This window comes from Pleurodeles waltl, chromosome 6, assembly GCF_031143425.1.
Source record: "Pleurodeles waltl isolate 20211129_DDA chromosome 6, aPleWal1.hap1.20221129, whole genome shotgun sequence".
NCBI lineage: Eukaryota > Metazoa > Chordata > Amphibia > Caudata > Salamandridae > Pleurodeles > Pleurodeles waltl.
Genome location: NC_090445.1, coordinates 1,503,181,905 through 1,503,200,594, shown reverse-complemented (window position 1 = coordinate 1,503,200,594; position 18,690 = coordinate 1,503,181,905). Strand labels below are relative to the sequence as shown.

The window sequence follows — 18,690 nt, the reverse complement described above, 5'->3', positions numbered from 1 at the left end:
CGTTTGAATGAAGGATGAACATTTTAAACCCTTGTTTTTGGCAACAGAATTTTTCACAGATGGAGAGGCAAAATAATTTTCCTATAAATTGGATAAATTATGTCATTTGCAGCTGACGGATAAAATTCTTTCATTTAGTTTGCACTTCATTTTTAAGGCTTACTGAGCTATGAAAAGAGCAGTAACTTTGTATCAAGTCGATTGATTACATTTATTAAACATTATTATTATAATACATTGATGAAATTTAAGTTACTTACCTTTCGAAACTCAAAGACCAAGTTCAGTGGTTTATGGTGATCACTTTAAATAATCAGGGTGTTTTCACATACATTAAATTATACTGTGGTTCACTTTTGTTTGATTAACCTGTGGGATTTACCCCTTTCAAATATGGCTGTTATTTGATGGATATATTTTGTGTGAAATTGAGCACCCCTAAACGTTTTTATATCGAAATTGTATAAACTATCAGAGGATAAAAAGTGTCTTAACTACTTTATAAATAAATATGTCATTGTGATAGTAATTTTGTTGAGTGAGTTTGGTCTTATGTATATTAACTCTAAGTTAATAAATCTATTTCTGCTACAGTTCCCATTGTCTCCACCTTCCATGTCTCTTCCCTCCTCTTCATCGGACGTTGTTTTCGTTTCAACCTGTACCATCAAATTCCCTGTCCCATTTTGAGTTTATTTACACAAATTCTTGATCTGATGATTGACCATATCACACATTTACTTTATTGTCAGAACAATAAGTTTTGTTAATTATAGACTATTTTTATATTTTTCCAGTGGAAAGATGTATGAGTTCTATGCAAGCAGGTACCCAGATGATAAAATTGCGAGGGAGCTCCAAAGGCCTCGTCCGCTTCTACTACCTAGATGAACACAAGTCCTGTATTCGCTGGAGACCATCCAGGAAAAATGAGAAGGCCAAAAGTGAGTTCACATACCTTTCTGAAGCTGCGTGTGATGGCTTATATCGTCATAAAAGTGTATCAATAAATGCATGGGATGAAGGCGTGACTGAAACTTGTTGCCACATTTATTCTGACAATACTCCTGTTCATAGAAACCGAGTCTTTTGTGGTTGATAAAAATGTGTCTAGTAAACACTTGCCTGCTTTTAACTAATATATTGTATATGATATTCTTTATTACCACAGGCTCCTTTGTTTACTAGACTGTATTTGGCTCTTTCACTTTTTCTTTCGGGCCCTTCATCTGTTTACTACTTCTGAGAGTCCTCCCTCACACTCATCAAAAAATCTTCTGTCCTTCAAGCATTCTTTCTGTAAAAAATATCTCTGTTTGGTACAGTTGGATTTGTTCACATTATTTTACAGTATTTATCTCAGCCCCCAGCCCCATTGCACCTTTCCAATGTACATAGGTTCCATTTAGCACATGCAGCATTTTTGGTAGACTGCTCAGAACTGCCTCTAATCTGTCTACATGCTTCTGGGTATTCAGGTTACAGAACCTGATACAACCTGATACAATTTTGCATTGATGTTGTTTATAGCTAAATAAACCTGACAAGCCCTCCTGTGATTGATGCAGTTCTTCACATGATGTTTTAAAACCTGCACAATCTGTGACTTCTAGAACTAAACAAATCTCCATCAGAGACCCCCTAAACTTTATAGATTTTACCATAGGATCTCTAAAAATATTTCTTCAGGGCCTGCTTTTAGTACTGATTATAATGATCTAGACAAACCTTTTACTACTAGACAAACTATTAAATATGTGGACACACACTCAAGTCATGCTCTCCGGAACTGGACACAATACTCAATATGTGATCTCTATAACTGGACACAAATCTTCTGCTGTGCTCTCCAGGACTGCATACACTTCTTAAAAAATGATTTGCATTTTCTTGAAAAGAACTGAATGGCCATTCTCTCATTCTGAGAAACACTGATTTGGTGGTCATACATCAGAAACCTCTTACTTTGGTTTCATTTGAAAATCGGTGACCAATTAACAAAAGTCTCAAAAAAAGGGAAAGAAGGGGGAAAAGCCAGAAACCGGAGCTCAACAAGGAAGGTAACACAAAAGCTACACTAGAAAACTCTCAGGAAGTAGGTGCTGGGGACACTAAGGGCCTCATGAGTTTGGTGGAGGGGATTACTCCGTCCCAAACATGACAGATATCCTGCCAGCCCATATTACAAGTTCCATTATGTCCTGTGGAACTTGTAAAACGTCGGGCAGGATATCGTCACCTTTGAGATGGAATAATTCCCTCTGCCAAGGTTGTAATTAGGCCCTGTGTGTCCAAAGGAATAACATGCTGGCATGAAGATCAGCAGTAGGATCAAGGAAAAATGAAAACAGGGAAAATCAGGGATGCAACGGGTCTCGCATCACGTTGAGTTAGAGCTATTAGAGTTGTAAACTCCCAATCGGACTTTTCTTGCCATATTAAATGAAAAAAACGAGCAGGATCGTGCTGTGTAAAACATAGTGTGATTGCACTGTGAAATAAAGAGACAAAGTTGTCCAGAAACCATACAGAAAACATGGAGCCTCGTATGTTTCCATTAGTTTACCGGTGCTCTCAAAGAAGGCTAAACACCGGAAAAGGCATGACGTACGTATGCCTTTCACAAATGAAAACAAGCGGATTTTAAAAGGCAAGCCCACAAACCAATGAAAGTGACTGACGTAACATGGGCGTGGTTAAAATCCCCCCTAAAGAGAGATTAGAAGAAGGACGGAGCGCTTTGCGCTCGCCCCTAAAAATGAAAGATTAGTGGGTGATGAAACATTTGGCAAATCAGGACAATTTAGCAACCGTATGAGGCAAGACAGAGAAGATATAGGCAAGGGGTGAGCACCCACTTTTACGTCCATAAATGTGATTTAATAGAAGATTGGCACATGCTGAAAACATAGAGGAAAGATTTGCTCAAGTTCCTTCTCATTTGCCCACACTTGGAGGACCTGATATTTTCATTTAGCCCTTTATAAGAGGTCTAAATGCAAACCACGAACCTAGAAATTTCAACCAAGAGACTCCCGCAGAGATACACTACTTAGCTCATTGTTACGTGCAGTAAAGCATAGACATTTCACGTTCATGTGACCGCCAGATGTCTGGGACAGATAGGATCTTATAGCGTGTAATCTGCAGAATTACATGCTGAGCCTGCTGAGCCCGTTCCTCGTTTTGCTGAAGCTCAGTGACATTTAGACCATACCGCAGGAGGAAATGAAAGTTACATAACTGTTGGCTGGTAGAGTCTTGTGTTGCATAGATTTTCGTGAAAATATGTGCAAATAAAATCATAAATCCCCATTTTAAAGAAGCTTAAGGTGTTTCATGTTGCAACATGCAGTGCAGTTCATCCAGCTGAACTTGGAATCATACAGCGAGTCTGATTGCAACTTTTTCTGTGGTATTATCTTCTCTATGTCAGCGTGTGTGTGTGTGTGTAAGAGAGAGCGAGAGAGATATTTTGTTATGCCAGTAAATAGAAATGCAGTTCAAAACCATATGCTGGTTAAAAAACCAAATACCCATTCACGCACTTATTATTACAGTGCAGTGGTCATTCTTATTATTACCACAGTGGTCCTAAATGTTGCCCCAAAATACTGCTTATTTTCTCTCAGAATGCATTTTGTGAAGATCTGACAGAGAAAAACAACCTTTACCTTGGTGCATGGGTTTTAGCCACTTGTATCCTGGTTCTGGTTTCATGACTACTGTGATAAAAACACAACACTCGTGAACTATACGCATGCAGATCCGCATTGGGTAGCATCCTATTTGTTATCAGTCTTGAGGCAGGGATGGCCAATATGATACAGTCAAAGCTTCACATCTCATGAGTCATGGGCTCTCCCACTTTTCAACAATGGTGGAAATAGTTAGGCCAGATTTATACTTCTTTTATGCAAGAATTGTGCTAACACCAGCCGGGAGTCTTATTTATGAAATGGCACAATCCAGCGCAAAGGGTGCTCTAACGTCATGGAAAATTACATTAGACGGGTGGGGTTGGCAGTATGGGAGAAGGAGTTTTTTTGCACCAAAAAATGACGTCAGGCTGATTAGAGTAAAAAAAGATGACTCTAACCAGCCAAGAGTCATTTCTTGGCGCTAAACCTACCATACCACAGAACTCCTGACTTATAAAAGACAGGAGTCATGCCAACCACCCCAATGGCCAGCACAGGGGATAAGGGACCCCTGGGCATGTCCATTGCATCCAGTGGCAAGTAGGGGGACCCATTTCAGGGCCCCCAATGGCACTTTGAATAAAAAGATAAAATACTCACCTCTACTCACATTTACTTACCTGGGATGGCGTCCCTAATCCTCCTCTGTCCCTCTGGTGTGGGTGGGGGTGCCCCTGGGGCCTGGAGAGGGCTCCTTTGGGCTTATTCCATGGTGTTCCAACATGGAAATAGGCCCACAGGTCCCCTAACACCTGCCCTGACCCAGGCGTTAAGCAAGCTTAGCACCATGATTGAGGCCATGCACCATTTTTGCACTGGAGGATAAATAAGGCGCTTGGTCTTTAGAGTAATTTTTTGCCCAGGAACGCCTACCTTACATCTCATTGACGCAAGGTAGGTTCCCGCTAGGAAAAAATTACTTTTATTCCAAAACTTTGGTGCTAGACTGGTCTAGTGCCAAAGTATAAATTTGGAGTTAGGTTTGCGCTGAATTAGCGTAAAAAAAATTGATGCTAATTCAGCGTAAAGCAAGTATAAATCTGGGACTTAGCCCCTCATTATGATATTGGTGGTAAAAACCGTCAACCTCCACGGCGACGGCCACCAAAAGACCATAGCTGAGGCTACCACCCGTCCACCGTATGATGACCACAGCCGGATTTCTGCCAGAAGGATGGCGGAGATCTGGCTGTTTCCATGCCGGCAGATGGTGGTGAGGTGGAGCTGCTGCCATATTATGACCTATATTTCGGCCTGGCAGTTTTCTGCTGGCGGACGCTGCTGGTGGCAGCAGCACCCTGTCCCGTCTTCTGCCGGAGGACCCCTGAACACAGGTAAGTGGATGCTCCGACAGGGGAGGGAGTTGGGGTGTTGTGTGTGTGTGTGTGTGGGGGTGTGTGCGAATGTTTGTGCATGCGTGTATGTGGGTGTGTGTTCTGTGTTGAATGTGTGTGCATGTTTGGAGGTGTTAGTGAGTGTATGTTGTGTTCTGTGAATGCATATCTGCGTGTATGTATGAATGTGTGTCCAGATGTGTGTGTGAATGGATGTATGCATGCGTGGATGAATGTGGGAATGGGTGTGTGTATGCATGTGTGCGTGCGTGAATTTAGGGGGGTTTGGAGAGGAAGAGGTGTGAGGGGGCATCTGAGGAGGGGGTGGGGGAAGGGAAGTCCTCTATCAGTGACAGGGAAGGGATTCTATTTGTCATTTAAAAAGAGTTATATTACCTTTCAGTATCAACATTAAAGATTTGTGGTTAAAAAAAAAAAGAAGAGGGAAACTAGTTCAGCTGGACTCGAACCTTCAACGCTCAATGTGAATGTCTGTGACCTTCACACAGAGCTGTCATCTGTTTTTAATTTTTTTTAGCCCTTTACGGCGTTTCAGAGACTGAGGAGGAGCCCTTAAGGGCTCCCCCATGGTCCCTACATTTAAATTTTTTTAACACAAACCCTATACGGGCTATCTGGTACTTCTGGGGAAGCCTCAAAGCCTCCCCTGACGTGCCATTGCTTCATCAAGCGTGGAGCTGCTTTAACAGCAGCTCCCTGCTTGCTGAAGTATTTAATCTACAGGGACAGAGATGAAAGCTTTGGTTTTTGATAGCTGGACCTGTTTGACAGTTCCTGCTGTCAAAAACCGAAGTGTTTGCTGTGTAATAGTGACAAAGCTGCAGCCAAGTCACAGTATACAGCTATGTTCCTGGGTGACCACCTCGAGACAGAGCAGGAGCCGGGCCTGGGGGTGGCAGTCCCCAGGGCTATCATTAGCTTCACTAGGCCTCCCCTGTGATGTAAAAATATTTTTGCCCTAGGGGTGGTGGTCCCGGGGGGGCAGGGGAGCCACGCACAACCCCAGTGATATTTGTTAATAGCCCTGAAGAGGAGGTGGTCCCCAGGGCTGTTAGGGGAGCCAGGTGCCCCCACCTCATTAAAAAGAAAAGACTGCCCCATGGACCTGGCCCACCGGGGGGCTTATTTAAAAACAAGCGCAGGAGCCTGCACTTGCTTTTTTTTATTTAATTTGCTGTAAAAAGTTTTTTAATGTGCTTTCTAGCCCAGGAGGGTCCCTTTGGGACCCCAGCACCAGAGCTAATTTGCGGCAAATAAATAATTGAAAAATGTTTTTTTGCTTGGAGGGGTGTTCCTTTGGGACTCCCCCACCAGTGCTATGGGGTCAGGGGGTCTCTACACTGGCCCTATTTATTTATTTAACTTTTTTACTGGGACTCGTCTGAAGCCAAGTTCCAAGATGGCAGCCAACACTTCCTGAGTGTTGGCAGCTAATCAGAGCTGTGCATTTCCTTGCACAAGTTTGTCTTTGTTCACGAATACTTCCTTGCCAGAGGCATATAAAATTGAGTTTCTCTACATTTCTAAAAATGTTTTACACCAATTAAAAAAAAACACAATTTGTGTACCGACAACTAGTTTTCTGCCAAATTTGGTGTAATTCTGTCCAGCGGTTCGGGCTGTAGACGTATTGACAGATCCTAGGGGAATTAACATGGGAAACACAACGTTTTTGAAACCCTTTTTTCAGATGAACCGAAACTTTCCATGCGCACCAAGAATCACCAAACCACTTTTTTGGGAAAATGTTGTGAAGATTCGCCAAAGAGTGCCAAAGATATAGGTAGGTAAAAAAATGCTTTTTCTATGGAAACGTGGTCCTAACTATAACTACCTAGTGGCAACTGCCATTAAGATTTTATATATGTGTATGTGTGTATATATATATATATATATATATATATATATATATATTCATTATATCAATTTGGATTAAATAGGGATGAGAAATTATCTGTACATACTGCTGTTCAATTTTTAGCTTTTCCCTTAAGCTTTAATTTCGGCATCCATGTAGGTGAACCTTTTAGATTCAGTATGTAGTTGATATAGGGAATTGATAATTTTTCAAGTCTCCTTACTGTGCTCAGTTAGCTCTGTTAGGCTACACCCTTAGAACTTCTTTTAGCATGTTTTTATATTTCATTGCACATGGTGTAACGTACTAATGATTCATCATGGTCCTTTTATTTATTCATTTAGCACATTTGTTTTGGGGACAGCCCTGTTCTATTGACTTCATGATGCTCTTTTTCTCAAACTCATTATAATATTTTTATGTTGGGTTACTTTTGGGTCAAGACCGATAACAATGCTCCTTAAAAATAGTGCAACCTCTTGTACCCCAATTATCTTAGAGCATAGATTGATAATAATGAAATAGGCAGCATGCATATATGAATAGAGGGTCACATGAAGCTGTGTTGTTAAATAGTCCTTACATGGTTGGAAACACCGTTTTGTGACATGTATAAAGTGGAGCATTACTAAAATCATGACAATGAATAGTTTGAAATTGGGGTATCAATAATTCGATTGGTATATGTATATACACACGGTTATGCTACTTTTCCTTCATTTCTGTACCAGTGCAATTGGGGAGTTATTTCTCATTACACATATTAGATTGCACCTTCATGGTTTTTCAGGGGCTTTGGAAAAATATCTCCACATATTTATCAATGTTATGTATAGCCCGGGAAATGTGGGCAGTTGTTGAGTCTGAAGAATTTGGCCATATAGGTATTTTTATGATTATGAATGAGTTTGTCAATTATAATTGGCACATACAGATGTAAATATAAATGATTTATTCCTCCCCTCCCTCGCCAAATGCAAATGAACATTTTGAGTATGTGCATATTCAGTAGTATTATATTATTGAACAGGAGTACTGTCCCCTCATAGTAATGTTTATTTATTAATTTGAATAGCACTTATAGCATGTTGCACTTTCTAACCCCGCAATGCCTATCTGCACTAACTTGACTTTCAGCCATGCAAGATGATTGTCCTAGTGTCTGAGTTTTATAGATATGAATTCCCGTGTTCTCAGCAGACTGGAGAAAATCGCTGACATGTATTTGTCTTTGAATGCTTGGATTAATTTAGATTACATTTTTAGGGTCATTCAACAACATATAATTTATAATTTATTTCATGATATTCAGGATAAGTCACGTAAAGCAATTGTTTATATTATTGATTATATAATTCACACATACAGTGCAAACTCTTGGGTCTGCCATTTATGTCTATACGGGAACTTGAAGATTGATATCATTTGCATTTTTAGAAGGACACATAGGCTGGTCTGCTTTTGTGATAAAAATATGTAAAAGTGATATCATTGTATTTAAAATGAATTTATATTTTGACTTGTAACAACATACTTGTCATGTATTTTCAAGAGTTGAGCATTATAGTATGTTGACTATGTTTATGTGCAGTGCATCATTTATGTTGTGTCAGGGGGCAGGGCAGACTGAACTCGAAAAAGGCTACGGTGGTAGCCGAAACGTGTCAATAAACTACCTTCCTTGGACTACTGTGTGCCGCTATTCTTTGTTAGTCAAAGATTTCTGAGGAGGATGTATATCCGTGTGTGTATATGCTACTGGCGGTCGCTAGTAGGCGGTTATAGATAGGAACTGTGTAAATGGAACTATGCTCAACCGACTACTTGGCTCTATTTATGGATCAATGCTCAACATATCTCTTTTGATGCCCTTGGCTACTAATTAATGGAATCCACTACAACCAACTCAACTGGAGGACATCTTTATTATGAACATTGTTTTGAGTGCTGTGGCTTCTGTGCCAAATTTCATGTTTAGTGTTTCTTTGAAGCACTACCGTATGCTCTTGGGTAGTGGAGCATCTTACCGCATAGCACCATAACCCACCCCATGTTTGCACGATTTTCGACATGAACTACTATTGACTATACTTGCTCAACGTGTGGGAAGTGCACCCCTCTCTACCACCACTACCCACCTCGTTTCTTGTCTAGATAGGAACTAGTTTCCATAGGAAAAGCATTTTCTGGTGTGCTTATAACTTTGGCACCATTTAACATATCTTCATGAAATGTTCCCAAAAAAGAGCGCTACTTTGACTCATTCTGCTTAGAAAGTTTTGGGGTGATCCCTCAAGGAGGGGCCAAAAAAAGGGGGGTAAAAAATGTGTTTCCCATGTTATTTCCCGTAGACATTTTAGACACGACCACAGCCCTAACCACTAAATAGAATTATGCCAAATTTTGCAGAAATCTAGTTTTTGGTTCAAAAACATCTCCTTCTGTTCACTAGTTTTGTCATGATGAGATCTGGTTGACAGCCAAGACTCCAACCAGGAATTGCTGGCAGCCATTTTGGGACTCAGACTCAATTGAGCCCAAAAAAGTAAAAAAATAAAAAACAGAAGGGTGCAGGGTAGGAACACACTGACATGCTAGGTCTGGTGATGGGGTCCCACGGGGACCTCGCTTGGGGCCTAAACTTTTTTTTTAAGTGTTTGCAACAAAATTTAAGCGGATACGCAAATCTACTGTAAAAGGTTAAAAAAAAGGCCCAGCTGTCCTGGAGCTGCTGCATCGCTCTTGCTTCTGTCTTCTATGGTTTTTGTGTGCCTTCTCCTTGCTTTTTCCTCACTTTTACTGCTTTCTCCTTGCTTTTTCCTCCATTTTTGAGTGCCTTCTCTTTGCTTTTCCCTCATTTTTACTGGTTTGTCCTTGCTTTTCCCCCCTTTTTTCTGTGCCTTCTGCTTGCTTTTTCCCTCATGTTTGAGGCACTGTTATTGCTTTTTCTCCATTGTTTGTATTGCTTCTCCTTGCTTTTCGCTCATTTTCTCTGCTTTCTTCTTGCTTTTTCTCCCTTTTTTTGTTTGCCTTCTCCTTGCTTTTCCCTTGTTTGCACTGCTTTCTCCTAGCTTTTTTCCTCATTTCTTGGGTGCCCACTCCTTGCTTTTCACTAATTTTAACTGCTTTCTCTTTGCTGGCTTTCATTTTAAAAGTGCCTTCTCATTTACTTTGCTTGCATTGCTTTCTCTTTGCATCTTCCAATTTTTTGTGTGCATTCTCCTTGTTTTTTCCCACATTTTTTGTGTGCCTTCCCCTTGCTTTTCCTTGGTTTTGTGTTTGCCTTCTACTTGCTTTTCCCTCATTCTAACTGCTTTCTCCTTGCTTCCCAGTCCCATTTTTGTATTCCTTCTCCTTGCTTTTCCATAGTTTTCACTGCTTTCTCCTTGCGTTTCCCCATAGTTTTTGTTTGCCTTTTCCTTGCGTCTCCTTCATTTTCACTGCTTTCTCCATGCTTTGCCCCCAGTTTTGTGTGCCTTCTCCTTGTTTTTCCATAGTTTTCACTGCTTTCTTCTTGCTTTTCCCCCATTTTTGTGTGCTTTCGCCTTGCTTTTCTTTTGTTTTCACTGCTTTCTCCTTGCTTTTCCCTATTTTTTTGTGTGCCTTTTACATGATCTTCCTGAGTTTTCACTACTTTCTCCTTGCTCATGGGGTGGAGTTAGATGCACATTGGGGGTTAGCCAGAGGACCTGGCCTGTGGCCAGGCTCTATGGCCATCCCGCTGCCACGCACGGCTGAAGACCTTGTGCGAGGGGTGCGTGGGATGCATGTGAGGGGTTGGCTGCAGGGCCTGGCTATAGGCCACCCCCTGCGAATAACCCCCCACTGTGTTGAAAAACATAGAAATTCACAAAAAAAACAAAGGTTTCAGGGACTTTATAGTTAGAAATTAGCATTTAGAAACCCCACAAATTCATGAAAAAAAACAAAGGTTACAGGGACGTTATAGTTAAGTTCAGAAGTTGCACACAAAAAATAGAAAATCGACTGTTGTAATTAAAGTTATTTAAAACAACTATAACTCATGCGCTAAGGTTACTATAATTTGTGCCCTCACCATGGACTGCTAATTACCCCACCTAAGTAATTGCATCTTCTTTGACATCATTGATATTATAATTGTAGCATTTTGAGTAACATTATCGATGTAAAAACTGTGCATGGTTTGCCGTGTAGGGTGAGGGTTGGCGACGGGCCAATTGGTGAAAGGGGTGCACATGGTCCCCCTTTCTGGGATGATTTTTTCCCCTTGGGATCCTATCCCCAGGACCCAGCCAACTAGTAAAATGGGAGGAGGTCACATAGCCCCCCACCCTGGGCATATTTGACCCCAGGGACCCCATGCCCCGGGCCCTGGGCAATCAGTTCAAGGGGAGGAGGATCGCGTAGCTCCCTTCTGGGCTGATTTTGGCCCCGGGGACACTATCCATCAGGGCCTGGCCTATTCGTTTAAGGAGAGATGGACCATGCAACCCACTTCCCTGAGCTGATTATGGACCCAGGGACCCAATCCCCTAGGGCCTGGCCAATTCGTTTAAGGATAGTGCAGGAACTCAAACCCCTCCCTAGGCTGATGTTGGCCCTGGGGACCCATCCCCTGGGCCACGACAACTTGTTCCTGTGTGCACTGGCCCCACCCAGGGCACCCAGTTTTCAATGTTAGGGACCACGGGTATACTTATTGCCCCTGTGGTCCTTTCTGATCCCTGACTTCAGAGGGAGTCGCCATTTCTCCAGCACAGGGAGCAGCAAAAAATGTTGCTCCCTGCATGTGGGAGCAATTCTTTCATCTGTTTTCCTGCCTGCTTGACAGCTAAAAAGTCTGCTCTCAGTGGTGCAGGGCTGGAGTGGACTTACTGTTTGTTCTTGCTTGGCAGGAGGTGTCAAAGGCCCTCCCTTCTTTGTTTTTAAGGACCTGCCCAGTTGAGGTGGTTGTCCCTGTGGCTGAAGAAAGCCTGGGAGGAGGGGCTAGGAAGCCTCCCTTTCGAATAACAATTTGGCCATGCCTAGGGGAGGTGGTGGTCCCCGGGGCCTAAAATAACTCAGGAGGGGGATCCATCCAACCCTATCCTTTCCCTGTACTATTTTGACCCAGGGAGGTAGCATCCCTGGCACTGTAAACAGCCTTAGGAGGTTGTCCACGTAGCCATCCTCTTCTTTATTTAAGGTTGGCCTGGCCCCGGGGAGGTGGAGGTACCCAGGGATGATATCTGCATTGAGGAGGGGGGTGTTTGCACTCAACCTCAAAATAAACCATTTTATTTGCCCCTGGACCTGGCCCACCAGGGTGCTCAGCTATAAATAAGCATGGGAGACTGTGCTTGTTCTTTTTCTTACATATTTCCTGGGGTCCACAAATCCTCTGTGATTTTCATGTGAAAAGTTAAAGAAATGCTTTTTGGCCTTGGTGGGGTCCCTAGGCCAACCCACGACCATGCCTCGGGGGTCAGGGTATTCCTTCCCTGCTCCCTTTTCTTTTTCTTTTTAGTTTTTTTTGGACTTAGCTGAGTCTGTGTCCCAAAATGACTGATAACACATCCTGGTTAAAGTATTGAGAACCAATCAGATCTCAATATAAGATCTGTCAGATCTACGGAGGATCTGCGTCCCCAGATAGTTGTATTTCTTTTTCCTTTAATATTTCAAAAATTACTGAATGGATTTGCAGCAAATCACAAAAGTAGACCGTCCTGGACCAAGATCTAGCTTTCGGCCAAATTTGGTCTAATTCCGTTCAGTGATTCACGCTGTGATTGTGTTCAAAATCCCAATAGAAAATTGCATGGGGGAAAAAACGTGTATTGGGACCCCCTTTTTTCTCACCCCCCTTTTTGTTATTTGGTGCAAATCTGTTCAGTAGTTTTTGAGATTTTAAAGGAAAAAGACATTTGTATATATGGACCGTTGGTGTTCAGATGTGCTCTGATTGGCCAATTTAAAGGAAGCTAGTCAATCCTGATTGATTGGGGACAACCTGAACCATATGTTTTGGCAGCCATTACAAGACTCATAAACATGCTCCCTGTGTCCTAAAAATGAATTTTAAAAAGTATGTAAGTGGGCAAGGAGAGCACATCCAGACCCCAAAGAGCATATATGGGGGGTCTCAAATGCCCCCCCCCCTTTGTTGTCTTGCCACAACATGGACAACATGCTGTGGCAGCACTTACAGGACTCTTAGGCATGGCCCCAATTGAAGTGCATCGTAGTGAATTGTGATACAAGATTTTGATTACAATATAAAGCATTTGTTTATGGTACCATATTCATTTTTAGTAATTGTGGTGTGTTCTAAGGTGACTTTACCCTGAGAAAAAGCCTTCTGCTTGGATTTCAGGGAATCATGTTTGAGAACAAAACTGTATTCTCATGATTTTCTCATAGAGGTTATAGAAGGTGCTCCAGGAGCTAAAATGAGCTCATATTTTCTGTAAATTCAATGTTCCAGACCAGGAGTTGTCTTAGAAATCAAAAGGGGTGGGTATGTAGGCTGATGGAGGAAAGATGGTCTATAAAAAACCCAACTGGTATGGCATTGAAGTCGCCAGTTGCTGAACATTGTGGACCTTCAACAACAAATCACTGATGATTGCTGAATGCTTGAAATTCATGATAACACATCATTCATAAAGAAAGCCCAGGCTTAACCCTCTCTAGCGCATCAGTGTTTAGGATATTCGCCCATGCCATGCCTTGTGTACAGCTGTTTGATAAAGACCCTAAAGGTGGTAAGTAGTGCCTTTATTCATCACTGAAGATAAGATATTTTTTGTTCCATGTGTTTATTTCATGAGCCCACCCACTTAACCTCTTGGCAGCTTTTGACCCAGTCTCCAATCACACCCTGATAAGAAGACTCCACAAAGCTGGCATCAGAGACAAGGCCCTCGACTGGATCCAATCCTTCCTCTCTGGCAGAACGCAATGAGTGAGACTCACCCCCTTCCTCGCAGAACCCACACCCACCACCTGCAGAGTGTCCCAAGGATCCTCCCTCAGTCCCCTGCTGTTCAACGTCTACATGGCCCCGCTAGCCACCATCGTCAGAAGCTACAGAATAAACATCATCTCCTACGCTAACGACTCCCAACTCATCCTCTCCCTCTCCAACGAACCAGACAAAGCCAGACACAACTTCCATGAAGGCATGAAAGCAGTCGCCAACTGCATGAGAGACAGATGCCTTCAACTCAACACAAACAAGACCGAAGTTCTCATCCTGGGCCCTCAACACAACGCATGGAGCGACTCCCAGTGATCACCCACCCTCAAAAACAATCCCACCCCCACCAGCGAAGCACTCAACCTCAAAATCATCCTGGACCCCGACCTCAGCCTGAACCATCAGATCAACTCAGTCACCTCCACCTGCTTCCGCACCTTCCGTCCCCTACACAAGACCTTCAAATGGATCCCCCTCGAGTATAAAAAGACCGTCACACTCACCCTTATCACCAGCAGTCTGGACTACGGCAATGCACTCTTCACCGGAATCAGCAAAAAACTCACCCGCAAATTTCAAAACATCCATATCACCACCGCCAGATTGATCCTCGACCTACCCCAAAACTGCCACATCTCGCAACACCAACGCACACTGCACTGGCTCCGCATAGAGAAAAGAATCACGTTCAAAATCCTCACCTACGCACACAAAGCCCTCCACAACACCGGACCAGCCTACCTTAACCAGCAACTCAACCTCCACGTACCCCACAGAGCCCTACACTCATCCTAGCTCTCTCTTGCAGAAGTACCCCGCATCAGAAAAACTAGAACAGGAGGACGCTCCTTCTCCTACCTCGCCACCATCACCTGGAACGCCCTACCCATCCACGTCAGACAAACCACCTCCCTCCCCAGCTTCACGAAGGAAATGAAGACATGGCTTTTTTAATCCACCTCGAGTACACGCTACACTCCCCCCCCCTCAGCGCCTGGAGACCCTAATGGGTGAGTAGCTGCACTTTATAAACACATTCAAAATATAAAATCATAGCTTACAACTAATAACAATTTGCAGTTTCTTGCTTGGAATATTCTAATAGGTCATTTCCCAAAATACTGAACCCTAGTGGGTCCCAATTCAACCTACCTCACTGAGAGGCATGAGGTAGGTTGCAAATTTTGATCCACTACATTTGGCAACAATCACAGGTACAATGGCCTGCAGAGGTCAGCAGACCCCTATGTCTGTGATTGCTTTTTAATAGACCTGTGTTTTTTTTTAAAGCAGCCCATCTTCCTTAAAAGTTACACATATGTTTTTAGGAGGGGGTAGTGGTCACATGAACTGCTGTCTACTTCTAAATGGTATTTTTGTCAGCATTTACAAAGGGGAAGGATTCCATTTGGGGAACCCTTGCTGTTTCTGAATGGCTTACCATTTCCTTTGAGTTAGTGGTAAAATATTCATGTTTTGTCACTAGATTTTGTTCACAAAGCTTTAATACATACCTTAAGAAATCTGTCTTTGGAAGGGATACCCTAAACACTCCCCTTCCGACTACTGATTCCTTATTGTTTCCTAAACTCAATTAATAATTCAGATATTCTTATCTGAATCGTTAATTCGGCTTAGTAGAGTTCAGGTTTTAGGAATCACAAACCATCAGATTTACTGAATCTGAGTGTCAGTGACCCTTAAAACACTTTGTACATGAGCCCTGTAGTTACCTACTGACTGCTCCTATTTTATCTCCTTTGTTGATACATTTTGATGATGCTTTGAGGCCATTTCTGAGATGTATTACCTAATCAAAGAGAACATTTCATAAGACTTTCTTAGAGAAATGATGTGACTCACAAGTCTTTCCTTTCAATTCCTTTGCATCTCCTCTTTTCCATAGGCATGATTTGAATTAGAATGATATATTGCTTGATAATGTATTTAAATCCTATCACTTTCATTTTAAAACGTGTATGATTGTATTAAAGGTTATCAAAAATAGAATAACAGTTTATTCTAACCTTAATTTTATCCAATGTTCAACATTGTGAAAACCTGATTTTGAGAATCTTACTTCGATTCTCATCTGCAAATGGCACTGCGGGTTGGGGTGACTGCCATATATTGAAACACTTAAGGCGTGGACATAAATGTATGTATGCTTATGCAGCAAAGGACTGATGCTTCAGAAGTGCTCGCAGGCATTTAAGGATCTCGACACGGATGGATGAAGTCAGTCAATTCTTGTTTGTGATGGGGTGGATAGATGCTTCGATTTAATTGTTTTTTCTCCCTCCCGTCTCCAAAATGATCTTTTTGTAATACAGGAGAAGAAGAGTTAAAACATCCCTAGCCTGCAGAAGGCCTGGGTTAAAATTGTATTGTGCCAGTGTAATCTCGCATACGTTCTGAAATTTTGAATTTTTTGTTATGGAAAATTCCTGAAATTACACCATTATGCCACATCCCATAATTAGGTACTCTCCACTGTAAAAATTGAGTGCAGCCGCTGTTGTTTGTGACGATTGTGCTTTTTTGCACAAAATGCATCCTTTCATCAAAATTACAAGGATCCATTTTACTCTAAAATGTTAATGCGGTTTTCCATTTTTCGTGATTACGTGTAATTGCACATAATTTTTCCAAAATTTTGCAGAATTACGCGAAAGCAAATTATGCACATTTTTCACACCGCTAGTCTGAAGGCTGTGAAGGCATTTTGGGATTTCCTGTCGCTCTTGTGGCCTTGAAGTGGATCCCAGCCACACTGGATCCTGTCACCCCTGGATTAATTTCACCCGAGATGCCTTGTCTTCTCTGCTTTGTCTAGCACACCTATTTGTTAGTGTCAGAGCCGACATTTCTGTGATTAAGGGTAGAGAGGTCACAGTTTCATTGTCTAATGCACACTGACACTCCAGAGTCATGACACTGCTCGTGGACAAGTATTTCTTCTTTATTGATGATCCCCTGTCTTGCTATTTTTCATTCTACGTAACCATTTTTTTCTATAGTATTTCAATTTTCCGTTCTATTCTTCAAGAAAATAGTGAGCAGATGCCGTTGACGTGTATCAGTGACATCTGTCAGATCTGTGGCTTAATGCACAAAGACATCTCGTCCTTTTCTGGCAGTCAACTCTAGGTCAAGCACCAACAGCCACTTGCCTTCTCCCACCTGCGCCTCACTCTGCGATGGTTGCTATGAATGGACCTGCCTCCAGGCACATCATTTGTAAACGAAGGGAAGTTCAGGACAAGAGTAGCAAAATGGAAAGGACGTTAAAATACAATGCTCTTTTAGGATGTCATCAGTGATACCATCAATGACCTCAACCCATTACATCAATGATGTCATGTGTGAGTCCATCTGTGAAGTGACAAAGTTAGCATTGAGCAGTGCAGCACCATGGATTCTACTTTCATGATTTTTGTAACACCAACGAACTCTTAAGAAAGTTCTGTCAAATAACCTATTTATATGGATTGAGCAGGATGAGACTGTTGAAAGCCGTGCTTTGAAGTTAAAGTTGTGGGCAACTAGTGTGGCTCGTTACATGGTGAGTCACTTTGAAATCTAGTAAGAAAAAAGTAAATGTAAATAAATGACATTACCAATAATCTAGGTAGTCAATGCAATGTATTTCATTGTGTCCATTCATGGAAATTGATGTCTTGTTTTATTGCTGTCAAAAGACCTAAAAGTCTGAAAAACGGTCTATAATCTTTTAGACAACTCTGGCCTATTTGACTGCTTGGTGGTCTGGATGGCTGTTTCTTGGGGTTGCAGAGGTCTCAGTCCAAATTCAAAGTGGAAATTCACCATGAGCATTAAAAACAGAGACAGAGCCTGGGCAGAGTTGGTTCAAACATTGGGGCTTATTTACAAGTCCCTACGCCTCCTTGCACCACATTAGCATCATTTTTTTTTGCACTAATGTGGCCTTATGAAGGCATTTTTGCAGCACCACATTTACAAAGTGGCACAATGCATGCATTGCACCACTTTGCACCCCCTTGTGCCACATTATGCCTGCGCCAGGCATAATGTATGCAAAGGGGGCGTTCCAGAGCAGTGAGGCCCGAAAATATGGCGCAGTGAAATCTACAAGATTTCACTGCTCCATTTTTCCATAATTTTTAACGCCCGCTAAGAGCAGGCGGTAAAATGACACACCCATTGAAATCAATGAGCCTCCATGCACTTTGCTGCAATCACGTCAACATTTTTTGACCCGAGTGAGCAATTCGCCACAATAGCATCAACAATGTTGATGCTATTGTCCTAACGAATGCCATGGTTCGCCATTGTAAATACGTATGTATGATGGAACAAGGAATGCTGGAACTACACATGCCTGAACAACGCAGTCTGAACAACGACCGCATGGTTACCACCAATGCCTTTACTATGCATGCCTTTACAACAATTTTTCGTTATAAAAGCATGCCTAGTAAAGGCATGTGTGGGAATAGCATGCATGGTTCTAGCATGCGACCCCCCCACCTGCCGTAAGGTCCAGAAGTACCCCACCCCTAATACCACAACCCCCCTCCCATAAAACAAAACTACAGCGGATACCTCTCACATATCCTGAGACCTAAACCCTTCCCTGACCTCCCCACCTGCCCTAAAAACAAGTGACCCCTCCACTAAAAACCTAACTAACCTGATCCCTCCACCCCACACAACCTAACTGCCCTGATCCCCTCACCCCACAACCAAACTACCCAATCCCCCACCCCCAAAAACCAACCTACCCTGACCCCCCCACCCAGCCCCTAAAGACCTAACTACCTTGATCCCCCACCCCAAAAAACAAAAGTA

General features: G+C 42.4%; 1 protein-coding gene across 1 annotated transcript in view; it reads left to right on the top strand.

Annotated features, from left to right (window-relative positions):
• The window catches only part of PLCH2 (phospholipase C eta 2), a 1,343,524-nt gene that overhangs the window by 813,179 nt on the left and 511,655 nt on the right, over positions 1 to 18,690 (top strand). The window contains exon 3 of the mRNA XM_069240985.1: positions 798 to 944. Within this exon, the coding sequence (XP_069097086.1) occupies positions 798 to 944 (147 nt within the window). The remainder of the gene's footprint in view (positions 1 to 797; positions 945 to 18,690) is intronic.